We start from the raw sequence: 24,243 nt of genomic DNA, 5'->3' as shown, positions 1-24,243 counted from the left end.
ATGAACGGGTGCAAGTATTCTATCTGGAAACGTATCGAAGACATGAAACTATTCAAAATATTTCAGAACATTAACTCCAAGATATATTGACAGCCAAATATGGAAACTGAATATTTCATGTAAACCTACCTACTTTAACCATGAGCAACACGGGGGAATTACTGACTTCGTAACGATGTTCATATTTTGCCGCTAAGAACGTGTGTGATCAACCAGATGCGTCAAAATCCGACAACAAGCCACAGTGATGAACACCGGGAACAACGCAAGCCATGTAATCCTACCACAGGAAGCACTGGCAATCCTAATATGGCAGATTTTCCCACCAATATTGATAATAATCGGAACGATCGGTAACACGTTGTCCGTCATTGTGTTGACCCGGAAGTCGATGCGCAGGTCACACATGTCCAACATGCCCTTGTATCTGACCTTCCTAGCTGTCTCCGATATACTCGTCCTGTACAGCGGGCTATTGAGACAATGGATTATTTACATGTTTGACGTCGATGTGCGTGACCTTCACCCTGCTCTGTGCAAGGTCAACACGTGGTTGGTTTACGTCAGCCTTGACCTTTCTGCCTGGATTCTTGTTTCCGTTACAATTGAGCGCGCCTTACTAGTATGGTATCCGCTTACAGCCAAGGTCATGTGCACAACAAAAACTGTCACCGTTAATATGATTGTTGTGTGTTTCTCGCTTCTCGGAATAAACAGCCATTTCTTTCTGCTGTGTGGTGCTGAAACAGAAATATATGATTACTTCCTGGAATATGTTTTCCCCTGGATTGACCTCTGTTTGTTCTCAATCGGGCCGTTTCTTTTCCACATCGTCGGTAACACATTTATCATCATTCGTTTGGTGACCGGGATCCGCATCATGGCCCAGCTTCATATGGCGTCGAACGAACGCGCCGTTATGAGACAACGTCAAGTGACGTCCATGACTGTCATGCTTCTGAGCCTCAATCTTGTATACCTCGTCTGCACGCTACCAATATCTATGTACCTCGTTTCCTTGATTTACTGGGAGAAGGACGAGTCACCGGAAGCTGACGCCCAACGCCGGCTTGTGTACGCATGCGTCAATCTTCTCATGTACCTCAACAATTCCACAAATTTTATTACGTACACGTTCAGTGGAAGGCAGTTTCGGATGGAATTCTACGCATTATTCTGCAAATAAGAAGTCTTGCACCGCAATTTTAGAAAAACAAGAAAGTCTGCAGAAAGAACACCATTTGGTATATGCCAAACGATGCCCAGATACCCTTAAACCTCGATTATCCAGACGCCGCGTATTATGGACGAATATGGAAATCATTCCAAAGTTGAAACTCTTTGAACTCAATTAAGAATTCGCTGAGCAGAGTTGTGTCCCTTAAAACGTATGATCACTGGTTCAAATCCCAATTCGCTCACTCAAGTCACCAAGCTCTCTGGTCCATCCAGAGGCCTTACCAACATCATGAATATCATATGTTCGATTTTCTCGATGATTGTGAGTTAAAGACGTTACCTTGAAAATAATTTGACGTTTGAATCTGAATTTCAAATTATGTATCACCCCACCTTAAAATGGGAACCCGGATGTAAGAGTAACAGCGTTCTGCTTCATGACTTCTCAATGGATTGTTGAAGATTTACCGTGCGCTTCAAGTAATGCTGATTTGACCCTGTACTGTTCGTGCATCTCTGTGTTTTTAGCTTTCACTAAGATGTCTACAGTCCAATGATCTTTTCATAACGCAGATTCCGGATTAACGGAGTTTCACTTTTCGAGAAATGCACGTGTGATGGCTTAACAAACACGTGGTTTCAAGCATTTCTGATTTGAAGTCAATAGTGAGGCAAATGTGGTGTTCTAAGAAGCTTGTGAAAGGATATACGACTACGTTTCAGAGCACCTGAAGCACTACTGGAGTAACCAAGGTTCAAAGTGTTTCAATTATCTGTCTTTCATTTATTTATTTATTTATTTATTTATTTATTTATTTAATTAAAATCGCATTTAACCAATGATAATGTAAAACTGTATGTAAATTTAAATTGCGGGGAAAAAGAAAGTACACACCAATTTTTGATGGTGGCTTAAATTGAAACAAACAAATGGTTATTCGATGGTGATGTATTTGATACGGGTATCACAGTTGTGTTTTAAGCTTTTAGTGATTCGGTCGCCGATTATCCGGAGAATGGCTGATGCGGCGTAAAATAATGTTTATTCGTTCATTCATTGCAGTGTTCCGGTGACTGTTTTCAGCCTAGTAACGTTTTAATAACGTTTTTAATGTTTTGGTCAAATGCAAATTTCAAGTGTGTACTTTCTTTGGCACTGCAGTATATGCTGCTCATGCTTGTATACAGTCTCCTGATCTCTAGCGTCTATACACTCATTGTCTGAGAGTTGCCGCCTTGATACTGCACCACTAAGCAAACACACACCAACGGCTGTGCTGCGCCAAATTGCACACTGACACTGAACATTTTGCTCTATATATTCATAATGATAAATATAGAATAATAACATGACATATATCAATACTACGGAAGCCTTTTAGTGCCATTTTTATATAAATATTTGTTTCGATACTATCTTGAAATTTCAAGAAACTAAGTTGAAATTTCAAGATAGTATCTTGAAATTTCAACTTCTATATCTTGAAATTTCAACATAGTACATTGAAATTTAAACTTTGTATCTTGAAATTTCAACTTCTATATCTTGAAATTTCAACTTAGTTCCTTGAAATTTCAACTTAGTATCTTGAAATTTCAAGATAGTATCGACAAAAAACAAAAAACCCAAATGGACCTAAAAGGCTTCCGTACAATACATCAACAATTTGAAAAATTTAAAATAATTTCATATCTACTTACATGTATATCACAACATATTTTATAAAATGTTCTTCATCAAACAAAATGTGTCAACGGGTTCTTTCTTATTGAATAATGTCCAGTTATATGTATAAAAAAAACCAACAATTCATGGGGTTAAACGATTTTCTGGTAAAATTTTGCAATCCTGAGTTTTGTTAATTTCAAGATTCAAAATCGTTAAAATTATTGAAGAATACTTTAAACACGTCGTAAACGTCACCAGGCAGACATGTTGTTCTTACGTCAAACGCACTTCTACCTGACGCTCGGCTGTTGGATGTAGTGCCAATCTTGTACTTGTCGCAAACTGGCAGTGAAGGTTTTATTATATTAACAATCATAAATCTGATATCTTTGAGGGGTTGCTTGGTACGTTTCGTCAATAAATAAACAGGGTATTTTATTATGATCATTGAACGAGCGCCTGGTAACATACCTAATTTTAATGTTATACGTCATTCAGGCACAACATAGTGAAAATATAAACTGTGAGGATAATAATGGACCTATATTTCATGAAATAAAAACTACGAACTTACCATATTTTACAATATTTAACAACGATTCTGCAGGATACGCACTTAACAAATGTTTAGAGACATGAGCATGGACCGACTTTTAGGCATTAGTTAATCCGTCAAAAGTTACCTCCCTTCCATGAACATTTGGTTGTAGGCTTGGTAACTACTGTCACAAAATATTAAATTATATTTTCTTCAAATAAAAAGACATTAATTCTTTAAACTGAAAGCTTATGTTAATTAATTCTTATTGGCTGAAATATCAGTTAATTTAATCCTAGCTTTACTTTAAGATTCATTCCTGATCACGAGTTCTAGTTGACAAGCAATTTAATTTCAAAACCATAGGACACAATAAGATGTAGTAGACAATCAATTAAATTAAATCCTCTTTCAGAGTTAATCATTGTTAGTACTTCATAGGCGTGATCGCTCCTTGGAGATTCAGACCGCAGAGGTAGAGCGTAGAGCGTAGGGGTAGAGCGTCCCACGAAGAGCGGAAGGTCCGGGTTTCGATTCCCGACCGCGTCATACCAAAATACGTTAAAAGATTGTACTTGTTGTTACCCTGTCTGGCGTTCGGATAAAGGGGCTAAAACAAGGACTGGTCGGCTCTGAGTCAGTATACTATGTCTGCGGCATGGTATATCAGTGGGCTAGCACTATAAATCGGCATCAGTCGGGACTAGTACAAGCAGCAACACACACATGCACGTCGCTATAAAAGTGCAATAATCTTGGACGCGACGTTAAACACCATTTCACCTCACCTCACCTCACCTCACCTTGGGGATTCCGAACCCCAGCAGACTATGATTGTCGATAGAGGCGACTAACGGGATCGGGTGGTCAGGCTCGCTGACTTGGTTAATACATGTCATCGTATCCCAGTTGTGTAGATCGATGCTCATGATATCATCACTGCATTATCTGGTTCAGACTCGATTATATATAGACCACGTTCATACTGCCAGAATATTTCTGAGTGTTGTGGCAAATAAACAACAAACAAAAACCCTTCATCAATATTTTATGAGTGCTTCGTATGTTTTTCGACGTGAAATTTCACAATCATGTTGGGTGGGATTGGTTAAAGGCCGCGTTGACACTACTACAGTTACATCACGACGTGTCAGCTTGGAGTGGGAGGAAAGCCCGAAGTAATGCACGTCTAAGACGTTCACTTCGGGGAAACCCACGAGCACGGGTGTAGTGCTGACAAACCTACAAACATAATCAGGGCGAACCGGGATTCGAACCCACAATCATAGGTTTCTGGTTTGACTAAGGAACGCCACTCTTCACAGCGAATTGTGGCAGCTTAGACTACTGAGCCACCTTTGACCACCTCACAAACAAAAACAAACGTGACACAAGTATATTGGCTATTTTCATGTTCATTGCCATTTTGACAATTTTTAACAGTTAGATAGGGTGAATCGATTCTAATTATACTCTTTCAAGTGAAAGGATTTTTATCGCGAACCTTTTAATAATGCTACTTTGCATAGAGTACTTGTTCGAGTTCGCGTTTGTGTGCGTGTTCGTGTTCATTTTCGTGTTTGTCTTCGTGTTCGTGTTCATTTTCGTGTTGTGTTCGTGTTGTGTTGTGTTCCAGCTTGTCTTCGTGTTCGTGTTAATTTTCGTGTTGTGTTCGTGTTTATCTTCGTGTTCTTTTTCGTGTTGTGTTCGTGTTTGTGTTGTGTTCGAGTTTGTCTTCGTGTTCATTTTCGTGTTGTGTTCGTGTTTGTGTTGTGTTCGAGTTCATGATTGTTTTCGTTTCGGGTTCGTGTTTGTCTTCGCGTTCGTGTTCGCGTGCGTGCGTGCGTGCGTGCGTGCGTGTGTATGGTGATACTTTCTGTCTCAGACTGAGGTTGATTGCCTCATGGTCAGTGGTCTACAGTGGTCCGAGAGCGCCGAGTTGGTCTTTCTGGCCGGAGTGGGCAGGACCCAGCCTATGTAAAGCTAAATCCTCCACGAGTAGTCGGTGTGGGGTAGTAAGGCAGAACATGCAGCAGGGAAGAAATACCTTTTTAATTCTCAATTAAAAACATATGTAGTGAGAAAAACAAGACTAGCTCCCGCAGCACCATGCAGCACCCACCTACAACAAACCATCTGAACCACGTGCTCGTATAACCTAAACACATGTTAAACAATGGTAAGAATGAAATCAAAATCAGATCCTTGAGATCATTTGAGAGGGAAGACGCAACGTACCTTCTCAGTGACATTAACATTGCTAGGGTTTATAGTGAGTGAGTGAGTGAGTGAGTGAGTTGGGTTTAACGCCGCTTTTAACAGTATTCCAGTTATATCATGGCGTGTCAGCTTAATGTGGGAGGAAAGCCCGAAGTGATGCAGGTCTTTGATGTTTACCACGTCGGTGAAACCCACGAGTACGGGTATCGTGCTGACAAACCTTGAAACATAATCGGGGCGAACCGGGATTCGAAACAACGATCATAGGTTTCTGGCGTGCCCAAGGGACGCAACTCTGCACAGCGAATTGCGGCGCCTCAGACGACTGTGCCACCCGTGCCCCCGGCACCAAAAGACCAAAAGACGTTAAAAGATAACACTTGTTGTTACCCTGCCTTGTGCTCGACATTAAAGGAATAAATAATGACTGGTTGACTCGGAGAATACTGTGTCTGGGTGGGGTATCCATGGCTTGGAATTCCAGTGGGCCAGCATTAGTCTAGACAAGTATAAGCAGCCACACACACACGCACACACTTGCATGCGCGTCGCTAAACAAGTGCAATAATCTTGAATCACGTGATTGCAATTGTAGTTATGGGCGACATAATGAATCGGGTGGTCAAGCTCGGTGACTTGGTTGATAGTCTGTCATCTGACCCCGATGGCGTGGGTCTGTTGCTCATGAACGGTGTCCACGCATCCATCACCGGTTTGTCTGATCAAGACTCGATTACGTACAGACGTCATATAGCTGGAATGGTGCTGCCTTAAACAATAAACAAATAAAAAAGTGTTTCTTGCAAGTCAATGATTGAAATTAAAATTGGTTTCAGTTATAATCGTCAAAACGACGACATAGGATAACTGAAAACATCGCGTCCAGAAGTAAAATATAATACAGAGCGTCCAGGTGGGTTTTAAACTAAGATATTTAACACAGTGTTAGGTGGGGTTATAATCTAACTATATAACAGCGCTAAGACGTGTTTTAAACTAAACTATATTGTTTCAAATAAAATATATAGCATAGCGTTATTGGGTGTTTAAAACTCAAATGTATAACATAACTTTAATCAGGAGTGTATAACACTTAAATTTATAACAAAGCCCCGTAAGAATATTCTTACACTTCAAGAGGGGTTTTCAAGATACAAAAGTACAATTACACCGGAGTAAGTTTTTAGGGTCACTTGGTACTTATTTTGACGAGGTCCAGACGTCAGGGGGGAGGATGGATATTTAAAGATAGCGTGCATGTTTGTATACTGTCTGGATGTCGCAGGCACAGTACCGTTACCACTTTATGGGATGGGATTCAAGTGTCTGGCTCATCTCCAAGATTGAGCAGCATAGCGTTCAGACGCCTGTTTCAAGCAGGGAAATGCACCTCGAAGAAGGTATCCATAAAAGAGTATTGCTGTTTGGAGATTTGTTAGGGCACGAGGGGTTCAGTGGTCGAAAGTGCTGCAATTCTGATCAGGCTTGCGCCCCTTATCTGTGTCAGGATCCGCTGTTTTCGAATCTCGGATCCATCTTTTAATAAGCCTTGGTTTCTCAGCATCATTTTCGCTGGTTTCCCCCAAGGGTTAGTCTGACTGTGATATAACGGAAATATTCCATATGGGGTTTAGCTAGCACATATAGCGACGTGCATGCACGTGTGTGTATGGCTGCGTGAGCTAGTCCGGACTTATCACACACACATACGCACGCAAGCACGCACGCACGCACGCACGCACGCACGCACGCACGCACGCACGCACACACACACATGCATGAACGTCGCAATATGGTGACATAACTGTGTCCACGTTAAACCCCATTTCACTTTAATTCATACAAATACATGTGCATGGGCTCCGCTACACTCATACACGCAACGGGGAAAATGAAACACTCCGTTCTTGAAAACATGTTTAAGATTCCAGATGATCGCACTTACAAATATAGCGACTTGTGTGGCTGCTTGTATTTGTCTGGTATTTATGGCGGATTAATAGTACTTACCCACTGATATACCTTGCCGCATTTTAACATGGGTACCCCACTCAAACACAGTACACGGACTCCGCCCAGTCCTTGTTTTGTCCCTTATGCCGAGGGCTAGGCAGGTGACGAACACCATCTTTTAACGTCTTTTGGTTTGACGCGGCCAGGGGATCGATCCGCAATCGATCTACGAACCCACGCTCAGCGGATCCTGACACGACAGGGACGCAATAGACAGAGGAAGTAAATCATTTATCAAGATATGTTTAACTTTCTGAGCAGGGAGTTTGTTAAACTTATCGATAATCATGTGAGGAGGATTTTACATTGCTTCAATGATCTCAGGTTTTGTATGGCATTTTCGGCAGGTGACACCAGGAATTGTTTCACGTAGTCTGACGGTGTTTGATGTCATAAACATTACGAAAAATATGACATCAGATTAGCTACATGTTTGTCAGGGCTCCGTTCCACAAATCGATCTTAGCGCAACGATCCTCTTATGGTAATTACGCTCACCTTAGCCCTTGTCAATATACGAATAATGCAAGCCAATGTGTTGATTTAGGATCTGTACGTACGTGGGAGTTTAGGTAGCATAGTGGTTAAAGCGTTCGCTCGTCACGCTGAAGGCATGGGTTCTATTCCCCACGTGGGTATATCGTATGAGGTCCATTCCCTCGCCGTGATGTGGGTGGAATATTTCAGAAACCGGTGTAAAATCAAATTAACTCATTCTATGGGACAAGGTGGACCGGACGTCAAAGGTGCCGCAACGCTTTTGTGTAGAGTTATGTCCCTTGGCCTTGCCAGCCACCCGCTCTTTCACCACAGTGGTAAACTGCATCAAATTGGGATTTCCTTCACTCAAAGCTGACACGCTGTGTTAAAACTAATATAACTACTGTTCAAAGTGGGGTTCAACCAAACTCACACACTCTCTCTCTTTAATATACGTCTGATCGAGTTCGCCCTTAACTCGGAAAGTTGAACTCTCTCTGTCTCGAATGTAACGGGGTCAAGCTATTATTTGAAGCAAACATCATTTATCATATTCTGACAAATAAGCAAAAATCGTAGACACACGTAGTTATCTGTTTTTGTGTATTGGAGATTAGTGTTTAATTTAAATAAAAGCGACAAAACCCGAGTTTCCATTTTAATTTGAAATCACGAGTCGATTTATATTCCAATTATATCCTGAGTGGTGTGGAATCTCGTTTGTCGGCTACTGGTCTGAGAGCTCCAAACTACACGGCTTTCAGAAATATTACAAACAAATATTCTACTGAAAAGAAGTCACTCGATTCTTTGATATCACTATAGTTCATCTGTATGGCAGATTAACTGTAGTAACATGAGTGAGTGAGTGAGTTGGGTTTAACGCCGCTTTTAACAGTATTCAAGTCATATCACGGCGTGTCAGCTTAATGTGGGAGGAAAGCCCGAAGTGATGCAGGTCTTTGATGTTTACCACGTCGGTGAAACCCACGAGTACGGGTATGGTGCTGACAAACCAAGAAACATAATCGGGGCGAACCGGGATTCGAAACAACAATCATAGGTTTCTGGCGTGCCCAAGGGACGCAACTCTGCACAGCGAATTGCGGCGCCTCAGACGACTGGGCCACCCGTGCCCCCGTAGTACCATGAGGCATGTATATGTAGGTATATGAGTAGTATATGTTCAAACTATACTTTTGACGCTATCGGGTCTTGATCAGACGAACCAGTGGTTAATATAATGAACAGCAACCTTCACCTTGGATGAAGAAAGATACACAACTATGTGGCATAAACTTTAAGTTGCATTTACTAATGTATTGTTTTAATACAAGGGGTGGTGAATAGGTTAGTGGTTTAAGCGTTCGCTAGTCACGCAGAAGGCCCGGGTTCGATTCCCAATAGTTGCACGATGCTAATTTTTGGTGAAAAGTAGTGAAACGACCCGACTTCCATATAAGGAAACACATTTTCTAAAAAATACGTCTTCTTCTTTATAAAAAAATGAGTCTTCTCAAACACTTTTCTAAATATATAAAGCAGATGTATATTTGTGTGTAAATGCCATGTAATATTGTGTATTTAATGTATGTTGGTTCTGAATACTGTCCCTTGTGAGGTGTTCGGGAAGAAAAGACTTCAATCAACAACACTCCTTTCAATGTGTTTGAAGCCAGCCATACACTTACGAGCCTGCGACTTTATTTCACCGCATTTACAAATACACATTTTGTAATGTTTTGGACATACATTTGAAGTCGGTGCAAATCTATTCCGTTGTACAATAACCAGCTTCATTACTCCACCAGACGCGCAAGTCGACGTTTGTTGGTCGTCTTTTGGTTCTCATTAACATTTTAACAAGACACTTCACACAAGCGTCTGGGTGACGGAGCCTATCGTTCAGTCGCGGAATCTCCCGAACTTTCGTTCTTTTCAGAAAGATGACGTCTTGATCTACACGTACGCCTGTCGATGACGTCTTGATCTACATGTACGCCTGACGATGACGTCTTGATCTACATGTACGCCTGTCGATGACGTCTTGATCTACATGTACGTCTGTCGATGACGTCTAAATCTACATGTACGTCTATCGATGACGTCTTGATCTACATGTACGTCTATCGATGACGTCTTGATCTACATGTACGTCTGTCGATGACGTCTTGATCTACATGTACGCCTATCGATGACGTCTAGATCTACATGCACGCCTGTCGATGACGTCTTGATCTACATGTACATCTATCGATGACGTCTTGATCTACATGTACGTCTGTCGATGACGTCTTGATCTACATGTACGCCTGTCGATGACGTCTAAATCTACATGTACGCCTGTCGATGACGTCTTGATCTACATGTACGCCTGTCGATGACGTCTTGATCTACATGTACGTCTATCGATGACGTCTTGATCTACACGTACGTCTATCGATGACGTCTTGATCTACATGTACGCCTGTCGATGACGTCTTGATCTACATGTACGTCTATCGATGACGTCTAGATCTACATGTACGTCTATCGATGACGTCTTGATCTACATTTACGTCTGTCGATGACGTCTTGATCTACATTTACATCTATTGATGACGTTTTGATCTACATGTACGTCTATCGATGGCGTCTTGATCTACATGTAGGTCTGTCGATGACGTCTTGATCTACATGTACGCCTGTCGATGACGTCTTGATCTACATGTACGCCTGTCGATGACGTCTTGATCTACATTTACATCTATCGATGACGTCTTGATCTACATGTACGTCTATCGATGACGTCTTGATCTACATGTACGCCTGTCGATGACGACTTGATCTACATGTACTCCTATCGATGACGTCTTGATCTACATGTACGTCTATCGATGACGTCTAAATCTACATGTACGCCTATCGATGACGTCTTGATCTACATGTACGTCTGTCGATGACGTCTTGATCTACATGTTCGTCTATCGATGACGTCTTGATCTACATGTACGTCTGTCGATGACGTCTTGATCTACATGTACGTCTATCGATGACGTCTTGATCTACATGTACGTCTATCGATGACGTCTAAATCTACATGTACGTCTATCGATGACGTCTAGATCTACATGTACGTCTGTCGATGACGTCCTGATCTACATGTACACCTGTCGATGACGTCTTGATCTACATGTACGCCTATCGATGACGTCTTGATCTACATGTACGCCTATCGATGACGTCTAAATCTACATGTACGCCTATCGATGACGTCTTGATCTACGTGTACGTCTATCGATGACGTTTTGATCTACATGTACGTCTATCGATGACGTCTTGATCTACATGTACGTCTATCGATGACGTCTTGATCTACATGTACGTCTATCGATGACGTCTTGATCTACATGTACGTCTATCGATGGCGTCTAGATCTACATGTACGTCTGTCGATGACGTCTTGATCTACATGTACGTCTGTCGATGACGTCTTGATCTACATGTACGCATGTCGATGACGTCTAGATCTACATGTACGTCTGTCGATGACGTCTAGATCTACATGTACGTCTGTCGATGACGTCTTGATCTACATGTACGTCTATCGATGGCGTCTTGATCTACATGTACATCTATCGATAACATCTTGATCTACATGTACGTCTATCGATGACGTCTAGATCTTCATGTACGTATATCGATGACGTTTTGATCTACATCTGCTGTCATCAAACACATGTGCACAGTTTCCCAGCTATTGTGGGGACGCAGGAACCCGGGCGTCAAATGCGTCCTGGAATGCAATGATCGTGGGTTCGAATCCCAGACAGCTCTGATTATAGTTCTTAAAAGTCTTAAAAGTGGTTGACATCTGAGACCTGCATCACTTCATCTTCCTCCACATCCAGATAACTCGCCGTGAAATAGCCAGACTCTTTTTTGCAAAGATGTCCATTTCATTGAACTGTTCTAGTGGAAAAGATATTTATGGGAGTAGAAAAATAAATTCCAAAGAATACGTGATAATTAATATGACTGAATTTTCATCATCATCATCATCATCATCATCATTATTATTATTATCATTATTATTATTATTATTGGTGGTGGTGGTGGTGGTAGTAGTAGTAGTAGTGGTGGTGGTGATAGTAGTAGCAGTAGTAGTAGTAGTAGTAGTAGTAGTAGTAGTAGTGGTGATAGTAGTAGCAGTAGTAGTATATTAACCAAATATTTTATAAATGTAACATGGACTAACATTGCGCTACTGTTTTAAACAAACACATAAAATACGAAATGACTTTTATCCTGATTTCTGAACATAAATGCATTTAAGCCAATTGTATTTTATGTTGAAAACTATCTCTGTAACGAATACGTTGCCCCCTTTTAAAACAATTTGATATTCATTACGAAACCTACTCCAGCCAGCTAAGCCCCGGGCTGATTTATTCGACGTTTTGTATACATTCAGCATGCTTGCGTTAGAAACAGTTGGACTCTGCAACAGCTCGGCCGCTCCATCAACAGGGTTATCACCCAGTATCTCTGCTACACTCACAATCAGCACGGAGAAACATATTTGTGTTGTATGTGAAGAATTTCACCAATCCGGGAACGCTAGGTTGGATAATTAAATGTAAAATACACAAAACCAGATACGGCATTGATCTCAGAAATATTCCTGTTTTTTTCAAACTAAAAAAAATTCGACGCCCTTGCCGCTCTCAAAAGCTCAGCAGATGTCTGACGATGTTACATAAACTAGGCGAATATATCCACAAATGACTGTGAAATAAATACTATGGGTGATATTGTTCGGATTGAAACAAAGCAGATATGTTATGTAAAGACAAGTACGACTGCATGACGCCAAGAAAACAATAAACATTAAAATGTTTAGCATTCTATTTAAACCGTTCTCTGTGAGTGAAAATATAATTTTCTATGGAATATATTTGGCTACAATTGTGATTAACAATCTTTTATTAACTTAATTTGTATATCTGTAATATTACTCATTTAATAATACTAAATTTTATATGTTTAATGCATCAAAAAAGATCCCGACAGACAAACGCACGATACGTTTGGGTATATATTTACATATATTTACGTATATTTACATACTTTATAACATAAAAGGAGCCATTGTATGCTCGTTCCTCCAGTTGTATATAAAAACTTACTCTTCAACTGTCAAAAACAATCTCAGTTTAATTTTGTTTAAAAATAAAGGAAGACTGGGGTAAGAAATGAATTTGCAACCACGTGACCCCTACAATGTTTGAAATGTAAATTTGTGCCGAAAAAAACATTTTTTTAATTTTCAAAGATCAGATGTCTACCGACCAGCAGTTGTGTTTTATACGAAAACAAATTAATTATTTCAAAAGTTTTAAAGCCAATTATATTTTAAAAGTAAAACACGTAGAAATATTCTTTGTGTGGTACTTAAGCGCCAGCATAGTTAAATTTTTGTGGATATAATATCACTAACTTCAAAATCAAACATCTGAAATCAACTGAGAAGTATAGTTTCATTTCCCCCTCAGTGTATTGATATAATAACATTAATCCTACAGTTATCCTATAAATATTATTTGTTTTATTGAACAAAACAATTGCAACAAAATGATCGTCTATCCATTTGTACACGCATATGCTCTGAAGTAAACAGTGGGTGTTCCAGTTTGTATTTTAATACTCTCTATCAGGAAACTAAACTACCGGGCAAAAGAAAATATACACTTAAAAAATGGAGTTGACTAAAAATTTACAAACGTTACAAGGCTGAAAAAAATCGCATGTTGCGGGATACTCATTCATATGATGCATGTAATATTGCCTGTGACACTCGTATCAAACACATCACCATCGAATAACCATTTCCTTTGCCAAAGTAGAACACGTTGAAGACCTACATCACTTCGGGCCTTCCTCCCACGTCAAGCTGTAATATAAACTACCGGGCAAAAGAAAGTCCACCCTTGAAAATTTGATTTGATAAAAAAAGATATTTTCAAACGTTATAAAAATTTTACTAGGCTGAAAACAGTCATCGAAACACTGCAAACTTAAGGTCGAAAATACAATTATGATACCCGTACAAAAAAACAGTACCATCGAACAACCATTTCTTGTTTTTAAATTTAGCCACTATCAAACATGGGTGCCTACTTTCGTTTCCCCGGCAGTTTAAACATATTTAAAACATCAACAAAAATGTAAATGCTCCATAATTTGTTTAATACACACATATATATTTGTGGTCACAATATTTTTTACTTACAGAAATACAAAAAAGTATTCAAATGATCAATACAATTGTATAACCGGACGCCCGCGTCCTGCGAACAGATAGTAAAAAATAGCTACCACGTGACTTGCATTGACCCACAGAGCAAATATTAAGGCAACGGAATATCAACAAAACACGTTTTTGTATAGCAAGGCTTCCAGCGGACACTTACGTACAACAATACAATCGTTTGTATCTTACATACATGTCCGCTCTCTGGAAAATGAATTATACCTAACAAGATATAGCAGCGATAGCTTCAAGCTTCAAATTCTTCAAGAGGCGGTTTGGTAGTGTCGTGGTTAAAGTGTTTGCCCGTTATGCGGAATCCCCGGGTTCGATTCCCTACACGTCCAACGTGTGAAGCCCATTTCTGGTGTCCCCTGACGTGATATTGCTGGAATATTGCTAAAAGCGGCGTAAAGCCATACTCACTCAAATTCCTCAAAGGACTACGTCATCGGAACAAGACCGCCTCCGTGATCTAGTGGTAGAGCGTCCGCCCGGTGAGCGGAAGGTCCGGGGTTCGATCCCCAACCGCGTCATACCAAAAGACGTTAAAAGATGGTACTTGTTGTTACCCTGTCTGGCGCTCGGCATTAAGGGGCACTAGGACTGGTCGGCTCGGAGTCAGTATACTGTGTCTGAGTGGGGTATTCATGATACCTGGTATCTCAGTGTGCTAGCACTATAAATCGGCATCAGTCTGGACTAGTACAAGCAGCCACACAAACACACACACGTACATGCACGTCGCTATATAAGTGCAATAATCTTGGACGCGACGTTAAACCCCATTTCACCTCACCTCATCGGAACAATAGGACACTTTCAACCAGGACACGCATTGTAAACCCCGGATCCCTGTCAGTCGGCGCATTGGGTATAAGGTGTCAGTACCACGGTTAGAATAGGTCTTCAGCAACCCATGCTTGCCGGAAGAGGCGACTATGCTTGTAAGCGGCGGCTAACGGGATCGGGTTGTCAGGCTCGCTGACTTGGTTAATGCATGTTATCGCATCCCAATTGCGTAGAACGATACTAATGATGTCAATCCCTGGATTGTCTTGTCCAGACTCGATTGTTTACAGACCGCCGTAATATAGCTGGAATATTGCTGAGTGTGCCGTTAAACAACAAACAAACAAACAGTACTACCCCGGAACCCCCAGGGGTTGCCTGGTTGGAGGTTTCTTTGTTGTGACAAGGTGAGTGAGTGAGTATGGTTTTACGCCGCTTTTAGCAATATTCCAGCAGTATCACGACGGGGGACACCAGAAATGGGCTTCACACATTGTACCCATGTCGGGATGGTAAATATCCTGCATTAGGAATAAACATTGTATTTAGCGAGCCTTGGCGAGTGTTTATTCCTAATACAGGATATTTACCATCCCCAAGCACACAAGCGTGATAACCTCTTTATCATATAATGTCATTCTTTAATTCCGTGCTTCAAAATCGCTTTCCCTCTCTCATAAACATTACAAAAATATTGCGAGTTTTCCTGGAATGCGCGCATTAATATTTATTACGTCACAGGGTAAGTGATGTGTCAGTCGGACTGTGACAGTAGCCAATATAGTTCCAACTGAAATCTGTTTCTTATACAGTGGCGAAGCAACATATACGCAAAACAACAATAATTGTTTTTAATTGCCTTTCGCGGCAATCCATCGGTCTGTCCGCTAGAGTAACTGCCCTTTGTCAAAGGGAAGCTACTCTAAACCTAGTCTACGAGACGTCACGGCCACAGTCAGACGTTGTCGACAGTCGGTCTGTCCTGTCATAACGTTAAGCAGTGTAGTCAGATGTACACATAGCGACAAAACGAAACAAGGTAACAATTCAAACATATTTCGGCCAAATCCAACTATTTTAATTTGTGGAGAAGGTTTCAAGCCGCAGAGGTCTACATGCACAGATATGGCTACTGATCCCGCTTGGCTAGGCCTCGTGCCCTCGCAAAATTGTTTCTCCAAAGTTGCCAAAACTTATAAAATGCCTTCGCTACGTCACAGTTAGACACTGATTTTCAGTATATTAGACTGTTCTTTTGATAATGATAGCAATCTGTAGTTTATCCAGATTCTCGATGGTTAATTCTGACTCGATCGCCGAATGACAAAGGCGACGCCATGTTTGTTTATAAACAGTGAAAGTAGTTCCTACTTGACCTTTGATATTTGCATCTGTATCCGCATATGACCCCAACGGATATCGCTTTTAACCCTTGGCTTTATCCTGCCGAGAAACCTACCCATTATATGATAAAACTATTTTATCGTCCAAAACTGGCTCCCACAGGAGATATCGCTTGGGTGAGATCAAGAGATATCTACACTGTAGATATCGCTGCAATGAAATTGCATCACAATGCTTTGCAGACTATTGTGACGTCATTGGTTACCATGACGTCACAATCAAATGACATCACTAATGGCTCTGCTACTGAAGCTGTAAGCAGTACTGTTTACACTTAAGACACTGCTTATTACTGTCAACAAACTGAAAAAGTTGGAAGAATGATGTTGGATGAATTAAATTAAATCTCACCCTCGTGTCTTTTGATCCTCTGCGAGCCTCGGAGTTTTCCCACTTTTATCAACTCGTGTTGAAATATTTGATATCAAAAGACACTCGGGTGAGATTATCTATCTATTTCAATTAAGTAATGTTGTTTCTAATTGTCATTAACAATATTTTGCATTTCATTTCAATGAATAACATTTGCACGTCAGTATCAGCAAAACATTTGTCATGATGCCGACTTACCTCGTAAATTGATCGATATTACTGCAATATCACGTATCGATACTCTAAGAATATCTAGATATATGCATGTGCAAAGGAATATAAATGTATGATATAACGTATGTAACTTGGGTCATATGGCCTTGACAAACAATAAACTGATTGAATATCTATATATACAATGATCAGTTATAAAAACAATGACGTGTACACGTGAGAAGTAAGATACAAAATGTACTCAACTCCCAACTTGTGACAGATATAAACATTATAAACACCACATCAAGGAACTCTTTTTAGCAAAAGTTTTGTGCATATACTGTTAAATAGCTTTTAGCGTCATTGATCCATCCTCGTAACTCAGGGATTACTAGTGAGTGAGTGAGTTTGGTTTTACACCGCTTTTAGCAATATTCCAGCAATATCACGGCGGGGGACGCCAGAAATGGGCTTCACACATTGCACCCATGTCGGGAATCGAACCCGGGTCTTCGGCGTGACGAGCGAACGCTTTAACCACTAGGCTACCCGACCGCCCCCAGGGATTACTAACTTATGTACCCTGTAAAAACCATGATTGCTGAAACTGCATTGAAACAAACCTGTGATCATTCAGTAAACGATAGCGATAAATCTATCTCTTAAAGTGTGATCTTTACCTTTAACTCCACCAAAGACTAGTATAATTAAGAACAATTTCGCAAAGTTGGTTTTCTGATTGGATAGGGTTATAACACTTGGTGTGGTGCTTGTATCTCTTCACTCGGTTACAGTCTTTTAATGTGATCAAGATAAGTGCCACACAGAAAGATCACAGCACTGATTTCCCTACACAAACTTCAGAAAACATCAAGGTTATTTAATGTCTGTCGATTTCAGCACAGCCACTTTCAGTGTCCATCGTATGATAACATCTATCTCAAAAATAGTCTCCCAAATCGAATTATTTCGATTTGCCACACGCGTGCCATTTCCTTGAGGGTGACACGTTCACCTTGTCGGTTGTACGACGAGGAGTTCCCAAATAATGCCGTGAGAGAAATTGATTGGCAAGCAGTGAGTCGAGACATTAGTCCCATGGGTCTGCTGTGAGAGACCCAAAGTTAATGCGCAGCACAGGAACTGAAGTCAACCAACACCTCTTGGACTACCAAAACACAAGATCTTGAATACTTCCTCATTCAAATTTGAGTTCAAATATGCAAACTTTCACGTCCGAAAATAATATCTATTGCAGGAGGGTTAACGTTTAACCGTTTTTAAAACGCCGAAAAAATATAATTTAAAATTTAAGATCTCCTCTCCCAATAAAGATTAAGGTTTTAAAGCCCGAATAAAAATACAATTTGACAAGAAATTCTTTAAAATTACAAGTAGTATATGAACAGCTTTTACATAAGCGGAAACGTGAGATAATCTTTTTTGAGACAAAGCTGAATGTAAAATTCGACGTAAATTGACACGGGATGAGATTACATGTTGGTACCTGTCGTCGTGTGACCTGACCCCTGGTGTCGGGATCTATATACGCTGGATGTTGAGGTGGAGTGGGTGACAATGGATCCCGACCTTGACCTTTTACGTCTGAAGAGAGAAACCAGCTCTGACCGGAACCGCCTGCCGCTGAGAGTGTACGTTACGAAGTTCATCGAGTTGTTCAAATACATTGGAAGATTCGCGCATGCGAACAACAGCCGGCGTTGTGCATCCGCTTTCGGTGAGGTGTCTTTCTCCCAATATGTAGTGTAAATGAGGTAGATAGAAATTGGTAACGTGCAGACGAGATACACCAGATTGAGGCTCAACAACATGGTTGTCATGGACGAAACTTGGCGCCGTCTTTCAGTCGTCTGCTCAGTGGTGGCCACATTCATTTGGGTAATGGTGCGCACGCCAGCCATCAAACGCGTAATGATAAGAGTGTTGCCGACTAAATGAAACGCGAAAGGCCCGAGGCAGAACAAACACATATCTATCCACGGAAATATGTAGTCAAGAAACTTGGCATAATCCGGAGACTGGTTTGAGCATGGGTAAACTTCACCTTCATGAACTACTCGGCCAATTCCGAACAGAAAATGTCCATTAACAGACATTAGAATAATCACTAGAACCAGAATGTTTACCGCAAGTACGTTCTTCGTACATATGACCTTCACCCTGTGGGGCAGCCATACCGAAATGGCGCGCTCCACTGTAACAGAAACAAGAATCCAGGCAGAAAGGTCAAGGCTGACGTACAGCAACCACGTGTTGACCTTGCAGATCACTGGGTGAAGTTCCCGGATGTCGACTTTGAAGGAGTAGATGATCCATTGTCTCAAAAGACCTGAATATAAAGCCAACAGGTCAGCCACGGCCAGACAGGTCAAATAGATGGACACACTGGACTTCCGCATCGTCTTCTTGGTCAGCACAACTATGGAAAGAACGTTACCGACGGTGCCGAATACAAGTAGGATCGGCGGGAATATTTGCCACATGAGATTCGCCGTAGCTTCCTGTGGTAGAATCATTTTCGACGAAGGCGAGGCGGTCGAGTTGGTAGTATTCATCCTCGACGCGTGGGTTGTGTCGAACTTACTACGGAATATTTAATCACAGTGTCTCAATGAGGCTTCGTGTCCTGCTCAGGTCACTATGTTTGTGGGAAGACAATTAATAATTCTTGATTGATAATATCAATGTCCACATGATATGATGGTATCTATAAAAAACGCCCTAAAAAACTGCGTTAACACAGATAAGGTGTATTCCGCTGCCTTTCAAAAGATAACACGCTTCCACGTAGAACTCGACGCACTGTCACAAACTTCTAGAATGCCAATCAAACAGTTACTGTTTACAATCCACTGTATGGTTAGAGTTACCAAAGCTACTCGCATCCAAACCAACAGATTCTTCACGTGTTTCTCACACAATCAACTTGCAGTTTATACTCGTCTGGGACAGTGACATCAACACAGGCAATTTTATAAGTGAAACTGGTGACGTTTTCTTAACTACAGGATCAAATGTGTATTGCTCGCACAGACATCTCCGCTGATGAGGCTGATGAGACTGACCACAACACAATGGAGACACGCGATGAGCAGGATGGAGTTTGCTTGCTTCGATCCGACACACCGCCAATCACTGGCCACATGTATTGATTTCACGATCGGATTGTGTCCATTTCAAAATGATATCGACATGCTGTCGAACACCACATCACATTTCATGTGATCGTTGAATTCAATTTGAATTGATTTTTGGTCCTTTTTTCTGAAATTAAAGATCACACGCAAATCTTACCACACTGTTCAACCAACTCCAACATATAACTGCTGAAAAACTGCATTTTCCTTAAAAGCATGATTGTTTTTCCGACTAAAATATATTTAGAACTTTTCTATTAACATCTAAAATAATACGTTAGGGAATCGGTTTCTTAAATGTTATGACGTCATGAAGGTGTATGATATTTGAAATATTAACTCGTAACAAGTTTTTGGTGTTAGGAAATATTTTCTTGAATAAAGATTATGTTATCAGACGATGAAAATAAAACATGGCACAATTGTCCCACATGCACCTCGAGTGTTTACCTGTCCTTGGATTACGATTTGAACGCTTTTGTCAATACTCACCTGTCCAAAACAGCTGTTCTTAAACCCACAGGCGATGCCAATATCATGCGATGATGATGCTCCTAAAATACTTAAATTCTTGCGTGTGTCACACAGATAATCCAAAATAATCCAGCCCGTTTGATAAAAATATCTGGAGTTGTCACAAAATGATATAAATCACAAATACGGCCAAGATTAAATCACCACCGATTCCACGAATTGTTGACGAATGATATGCGTTTGAGAAAAACAATCATGGTTATCCGGGCATTCTGTAAGCTGCTGGAAAATCAACATGTCAGTTGTAGCGGAGTGTGAATGGTTTGTGAAGCACTCAAAGTTGTGGCGAGGGCATCAAAGGCGCCGACCAATCAAATCGTTTTTGTCTATTTACCGTAACCGATCACATTCGAGTCCGCGCAGATCGTGCAGCACGTGTTTCACGCTCCCAACTTTGGTGTTGCTGCTGACGCTTAGTGGCGGCAGGTGTTTGTGCATTACTTCCGTGAACTCTTGAAGCACAGTTTGGTCGATATTTCTCACCTCATCAACGGACTGCGCATTTCATAACTTCATTTTGATGAATTTATGGACCTATTCTAGAATTTTTACACCTAACAAAATCATTTCTGATGTGACGAGTAGGCCATAACTAGCCATGTGTTACAAGATTATTCTATTTTACGCCTTGGGACTATTCATGTAACCTCAATGAAAAAAAGAACCTGTTCTTATTTCATCGTCGTTCGAATCTGGAAGCTGAAAAATGTATCACATATTTGATGAATGTTTTAGCGCGTTCCTGGTCGGGTGGTCAGGCTCGCTGATTGCATGTCATCGTGCCCTTGATCGTTGTTCATGTTATCAGTCACTGGTTTCTTTGTTCCAGCCTCGTTTACTTACAGACCGAGGTGGCATAGCTGGAACAGTGCTAATGCGGCGTCAAATAACACTCACTCACTAACACATTCTGTTTACGCATATATACTGAACAACAAAAGTCCCTGTGACATTGAATAAGATTTAATGCAAAGTTATGTTTTTTACCAAATCTGAAACAATTTCGGTTTGCAACAGATAAAAGACTCCTGTAAGTGTTCAAATGGTTTAATTTGCCATACTGACTTCAGAAAATGCGTGATTTCATAAAAAAAAACCCATGAACATGCTAAAATGTCAATTTAGAAATCAAAAGCGTGTGTGTACACCTCTGGTTGCGATGCAAGCAACACATCTTCGTCTCATGGAGAGGACCAGGCGTCGCACAAAGTCCTGTGGGATATCTGTCCATATCTGCTGGAGCATGTTTCGAACTCCTGGAGTGTCTTTGGAACACGTGGTTGACGTCAAAGGCGCCGATCCATCTCATCCCACATGTGCTCGATTGGTGAGAGATCAGTGGAGCGAGCCGGCAAGGGGATGACATTCACGATGTTTTGTTGAAGGGAATCCTGAACAAGTCGAGCAATATGAAGCCGGGCGTTGTCATGTTGAATGGTAATGCCTGGGCCATGACGACGCAAAAACGGTAGAACAACAGGGTCGATGATCTCATCGCGGTAGCGCTGTCCATTGAGATTTCCCTCTACCACTATCAAACGGGTCCTCTGTCTTGCTGTAATCCCACCCAATACCATAACGCTGCCGCCCCCGAACTGATCTTCTTCCATGACACAATGATTGACGTAACGTTCATCTCGACGTCGTTACACTCGAATCCGTCCATCGCTGTTGCTGAGGTGAAAACGAGACTCGTCAGTGAATAGAGCTTGTTCCCACTGAATGACCGTCCAGAGCAGACGCTGTCTGCACCATTGTAGACGTGCTTGACGATGTTTCCTGTCAAAATGGGACGTCTGACGGGTCTTCAGGTGACAATCCCTGCACATCTGAGGCGGCGACGTACGGTTTGTGAAGATATTCGGACCAGGGATGCTTCTTGCAGTCACTGTTGCAGGCTGGAATCGATTTCGTAGGTGTGTTGCTCGAATCCAGTTGTCTTGTCGATTATTGGTTACGCGTGGCCTGCCACTCCGAGGATGGTCTCTGACTGCATTCGTCTGTTGCCAACGTTGCCATAAACACCAAATGGTGTTTCTGTGGACGTTAAATTGTCTTGCAACATCACGTTGACTCGATCCTGCTTCAAGCATACCAATGGCCCACAGACGCTCAATTTCGGACAGGCGTGGCATTTCGTAATGTTGAATAATTGCGTAATTTTTTTTTGTTTTTCTGAGTGGTTGTTGTCAGCACGATGCTAAACAATGCATATGGAATCCCGTTAACGCACATGTTTTTATATCCATTCTTGGGTAGTGAAATGCATGGGGCTTGCATAAAAGTCAACTTTTGCATTGGTTCGCATGCTTTTCCGTAGCAGTTGCGTTTTTGTGACTTGATTCCATACATGTACTACATTATTGAAAACCACCCTTTACTTGTTTGAAAAATATTATAAAATATTTGTCACAGGAACTTTTGTTGTTGAGTATAGTTTCAAAAGAGGCGAAAACTAACCAAAACCTGTTTTTAACGTTTCGTTTAATGTGTGAATTGCTATTTAATTGGAGCATACGACAGCCTGATAAAGATAACAAACATTCTAACTTATCCTATCTCACACTATGCATTTCTTCTTATTCGTCGACGGGTAGCCCAGTCGTCTATGGCACCGCGATTCTGTTGGGGCCTCGGTCTACATCAACAGAAGCCACCATCCGGTGCGGCCATTTGTTTAAATGGTGTCCCGAACTTCTACCTGCTCACCTCTGTCTTGCGCATGCGATGTCTCAGTAGTTGATTGAAGACCCATGTGATAAAGGGATATTGTCGATCGTTTCCTCTCCTCGTTCTTACCTTATTCAACCTCTGTCTGATAGGTTTGACCAAGCGAAAAAAGAGATGCCAAGCTGGTCCGCCTTACGTCCTTGGGATTGTATGTGTGAGGTCTGTCTTGGAGAACGTACTGGCCGGGGACGGGGTGTTTGTAACAGAACACCTCCTCTTATACAGGGTGACGTTGAAGTTGTGACCGAGTTGGTTTCGCCTGGCTCATGGTTACGCGGTCGTAACCTTTGGAACGGCGTCCTGTCTGAAACCACGGAACACATGATTCCCCGATGTCATGATGTATCTCCCTTGGTAACACAAAGACGGTTTTTGAAGAAACCCTGATACCTGAGTTTATCACTAATCCTTGTAAAATCCTTTGATTTTTCGTGATTAGTTCCAGCTTCCTCGTGTACATCTCACGGTTGAGGTCCTTACAGGCTAGGGTATCTGCACCCCACCATGCAACCGTGGGATAAATGCATAGTGTGAGGTAAGTTAAGTTTAAGAATTTGTAAATTTTCTAATAAATTGTATATTTATATACTTATCCTATCTCACACACTTAACGCCCGCCCAACCATCCCCGCCTCACAGTTTCACAAGCCTTCACACTCCAGATTGAGAATGAGGGTGCTGGATATGTCAGGTGATCAGATCGCTGGGG

At 41.3% G+C, this 24,243-nt stretch overlaps 2 protein-coding genes across 2 annotated transcripts; one reads left to right on the top strand and one right to left on the bottom strand.

The window, feature by feature from the left end:
• Positions 1-247: 247 nt before the first annotated feature.
• Positions 248-1,186, top strand: LOC139443800 (probable G-protein coupled receptor 139). The gene has a single exon (XM_071224715.1). It carries the CDS (start codon positions 248-250, stop codon positions 1,184-1,186), a length of 939 nt encoding a protein of 312 aa, XP_071080816.1.
• A 16,519-nt stretch (positions 1,187-17,705) lies between these two features.
• Positions 17,706-19,778, bottom strand: LOC139443286 (kappa-type opioid receptor-like). Its single transcript, XM_071224261.1, has one exon. It carries the CDS (start codon positions 19,686-19,688, stop codon positions 18,606-18,608), a length of 1,083 nt encoding a protein of 360 aa, XP_071080362.1. The 5' UTR covers positions 19,689-19,778; the 3' UTR covers positions 17,706-18,605.
• Between the last annotated feature and the right edge of the window lie 4,465 nt (positions 19,779-24,243).

This window comes from Haliotis cracherodii, unplaced genomic scaffold, assembly GCF_022045235.1.
Source record: "Haliotis cracherodii isolate W230 unplaced genomic scaffold, xgHalCrac1.p SCAF_5, whole genome shotgun sequence".
NCBI classification, from domain to species: Eukaryota; Metazoa; Mollusca; class Gastropoda; order Lepetellida; family Haliotidae; genus Haliotis; species Haliotis cracherodii.
This window is presented reverse-complemented; position numbering and strand designations above follow the sequence as displayed.

Coding starts and splice junctions, on each gene's coding strand:
- LOC139443286 (XM_071224261.1), bottom strand. CDS start 19,688: ATGAATACTACCAACTCGACCGCCTCGCCTTCGTCGAAAATGATTCTA.
- LOC139443800 (XM_071224715.1), top strand. CDS start 248: ATGAACACCGGGAACAACGCAAGCCATGTAATCCTACCACAGGAAGCA.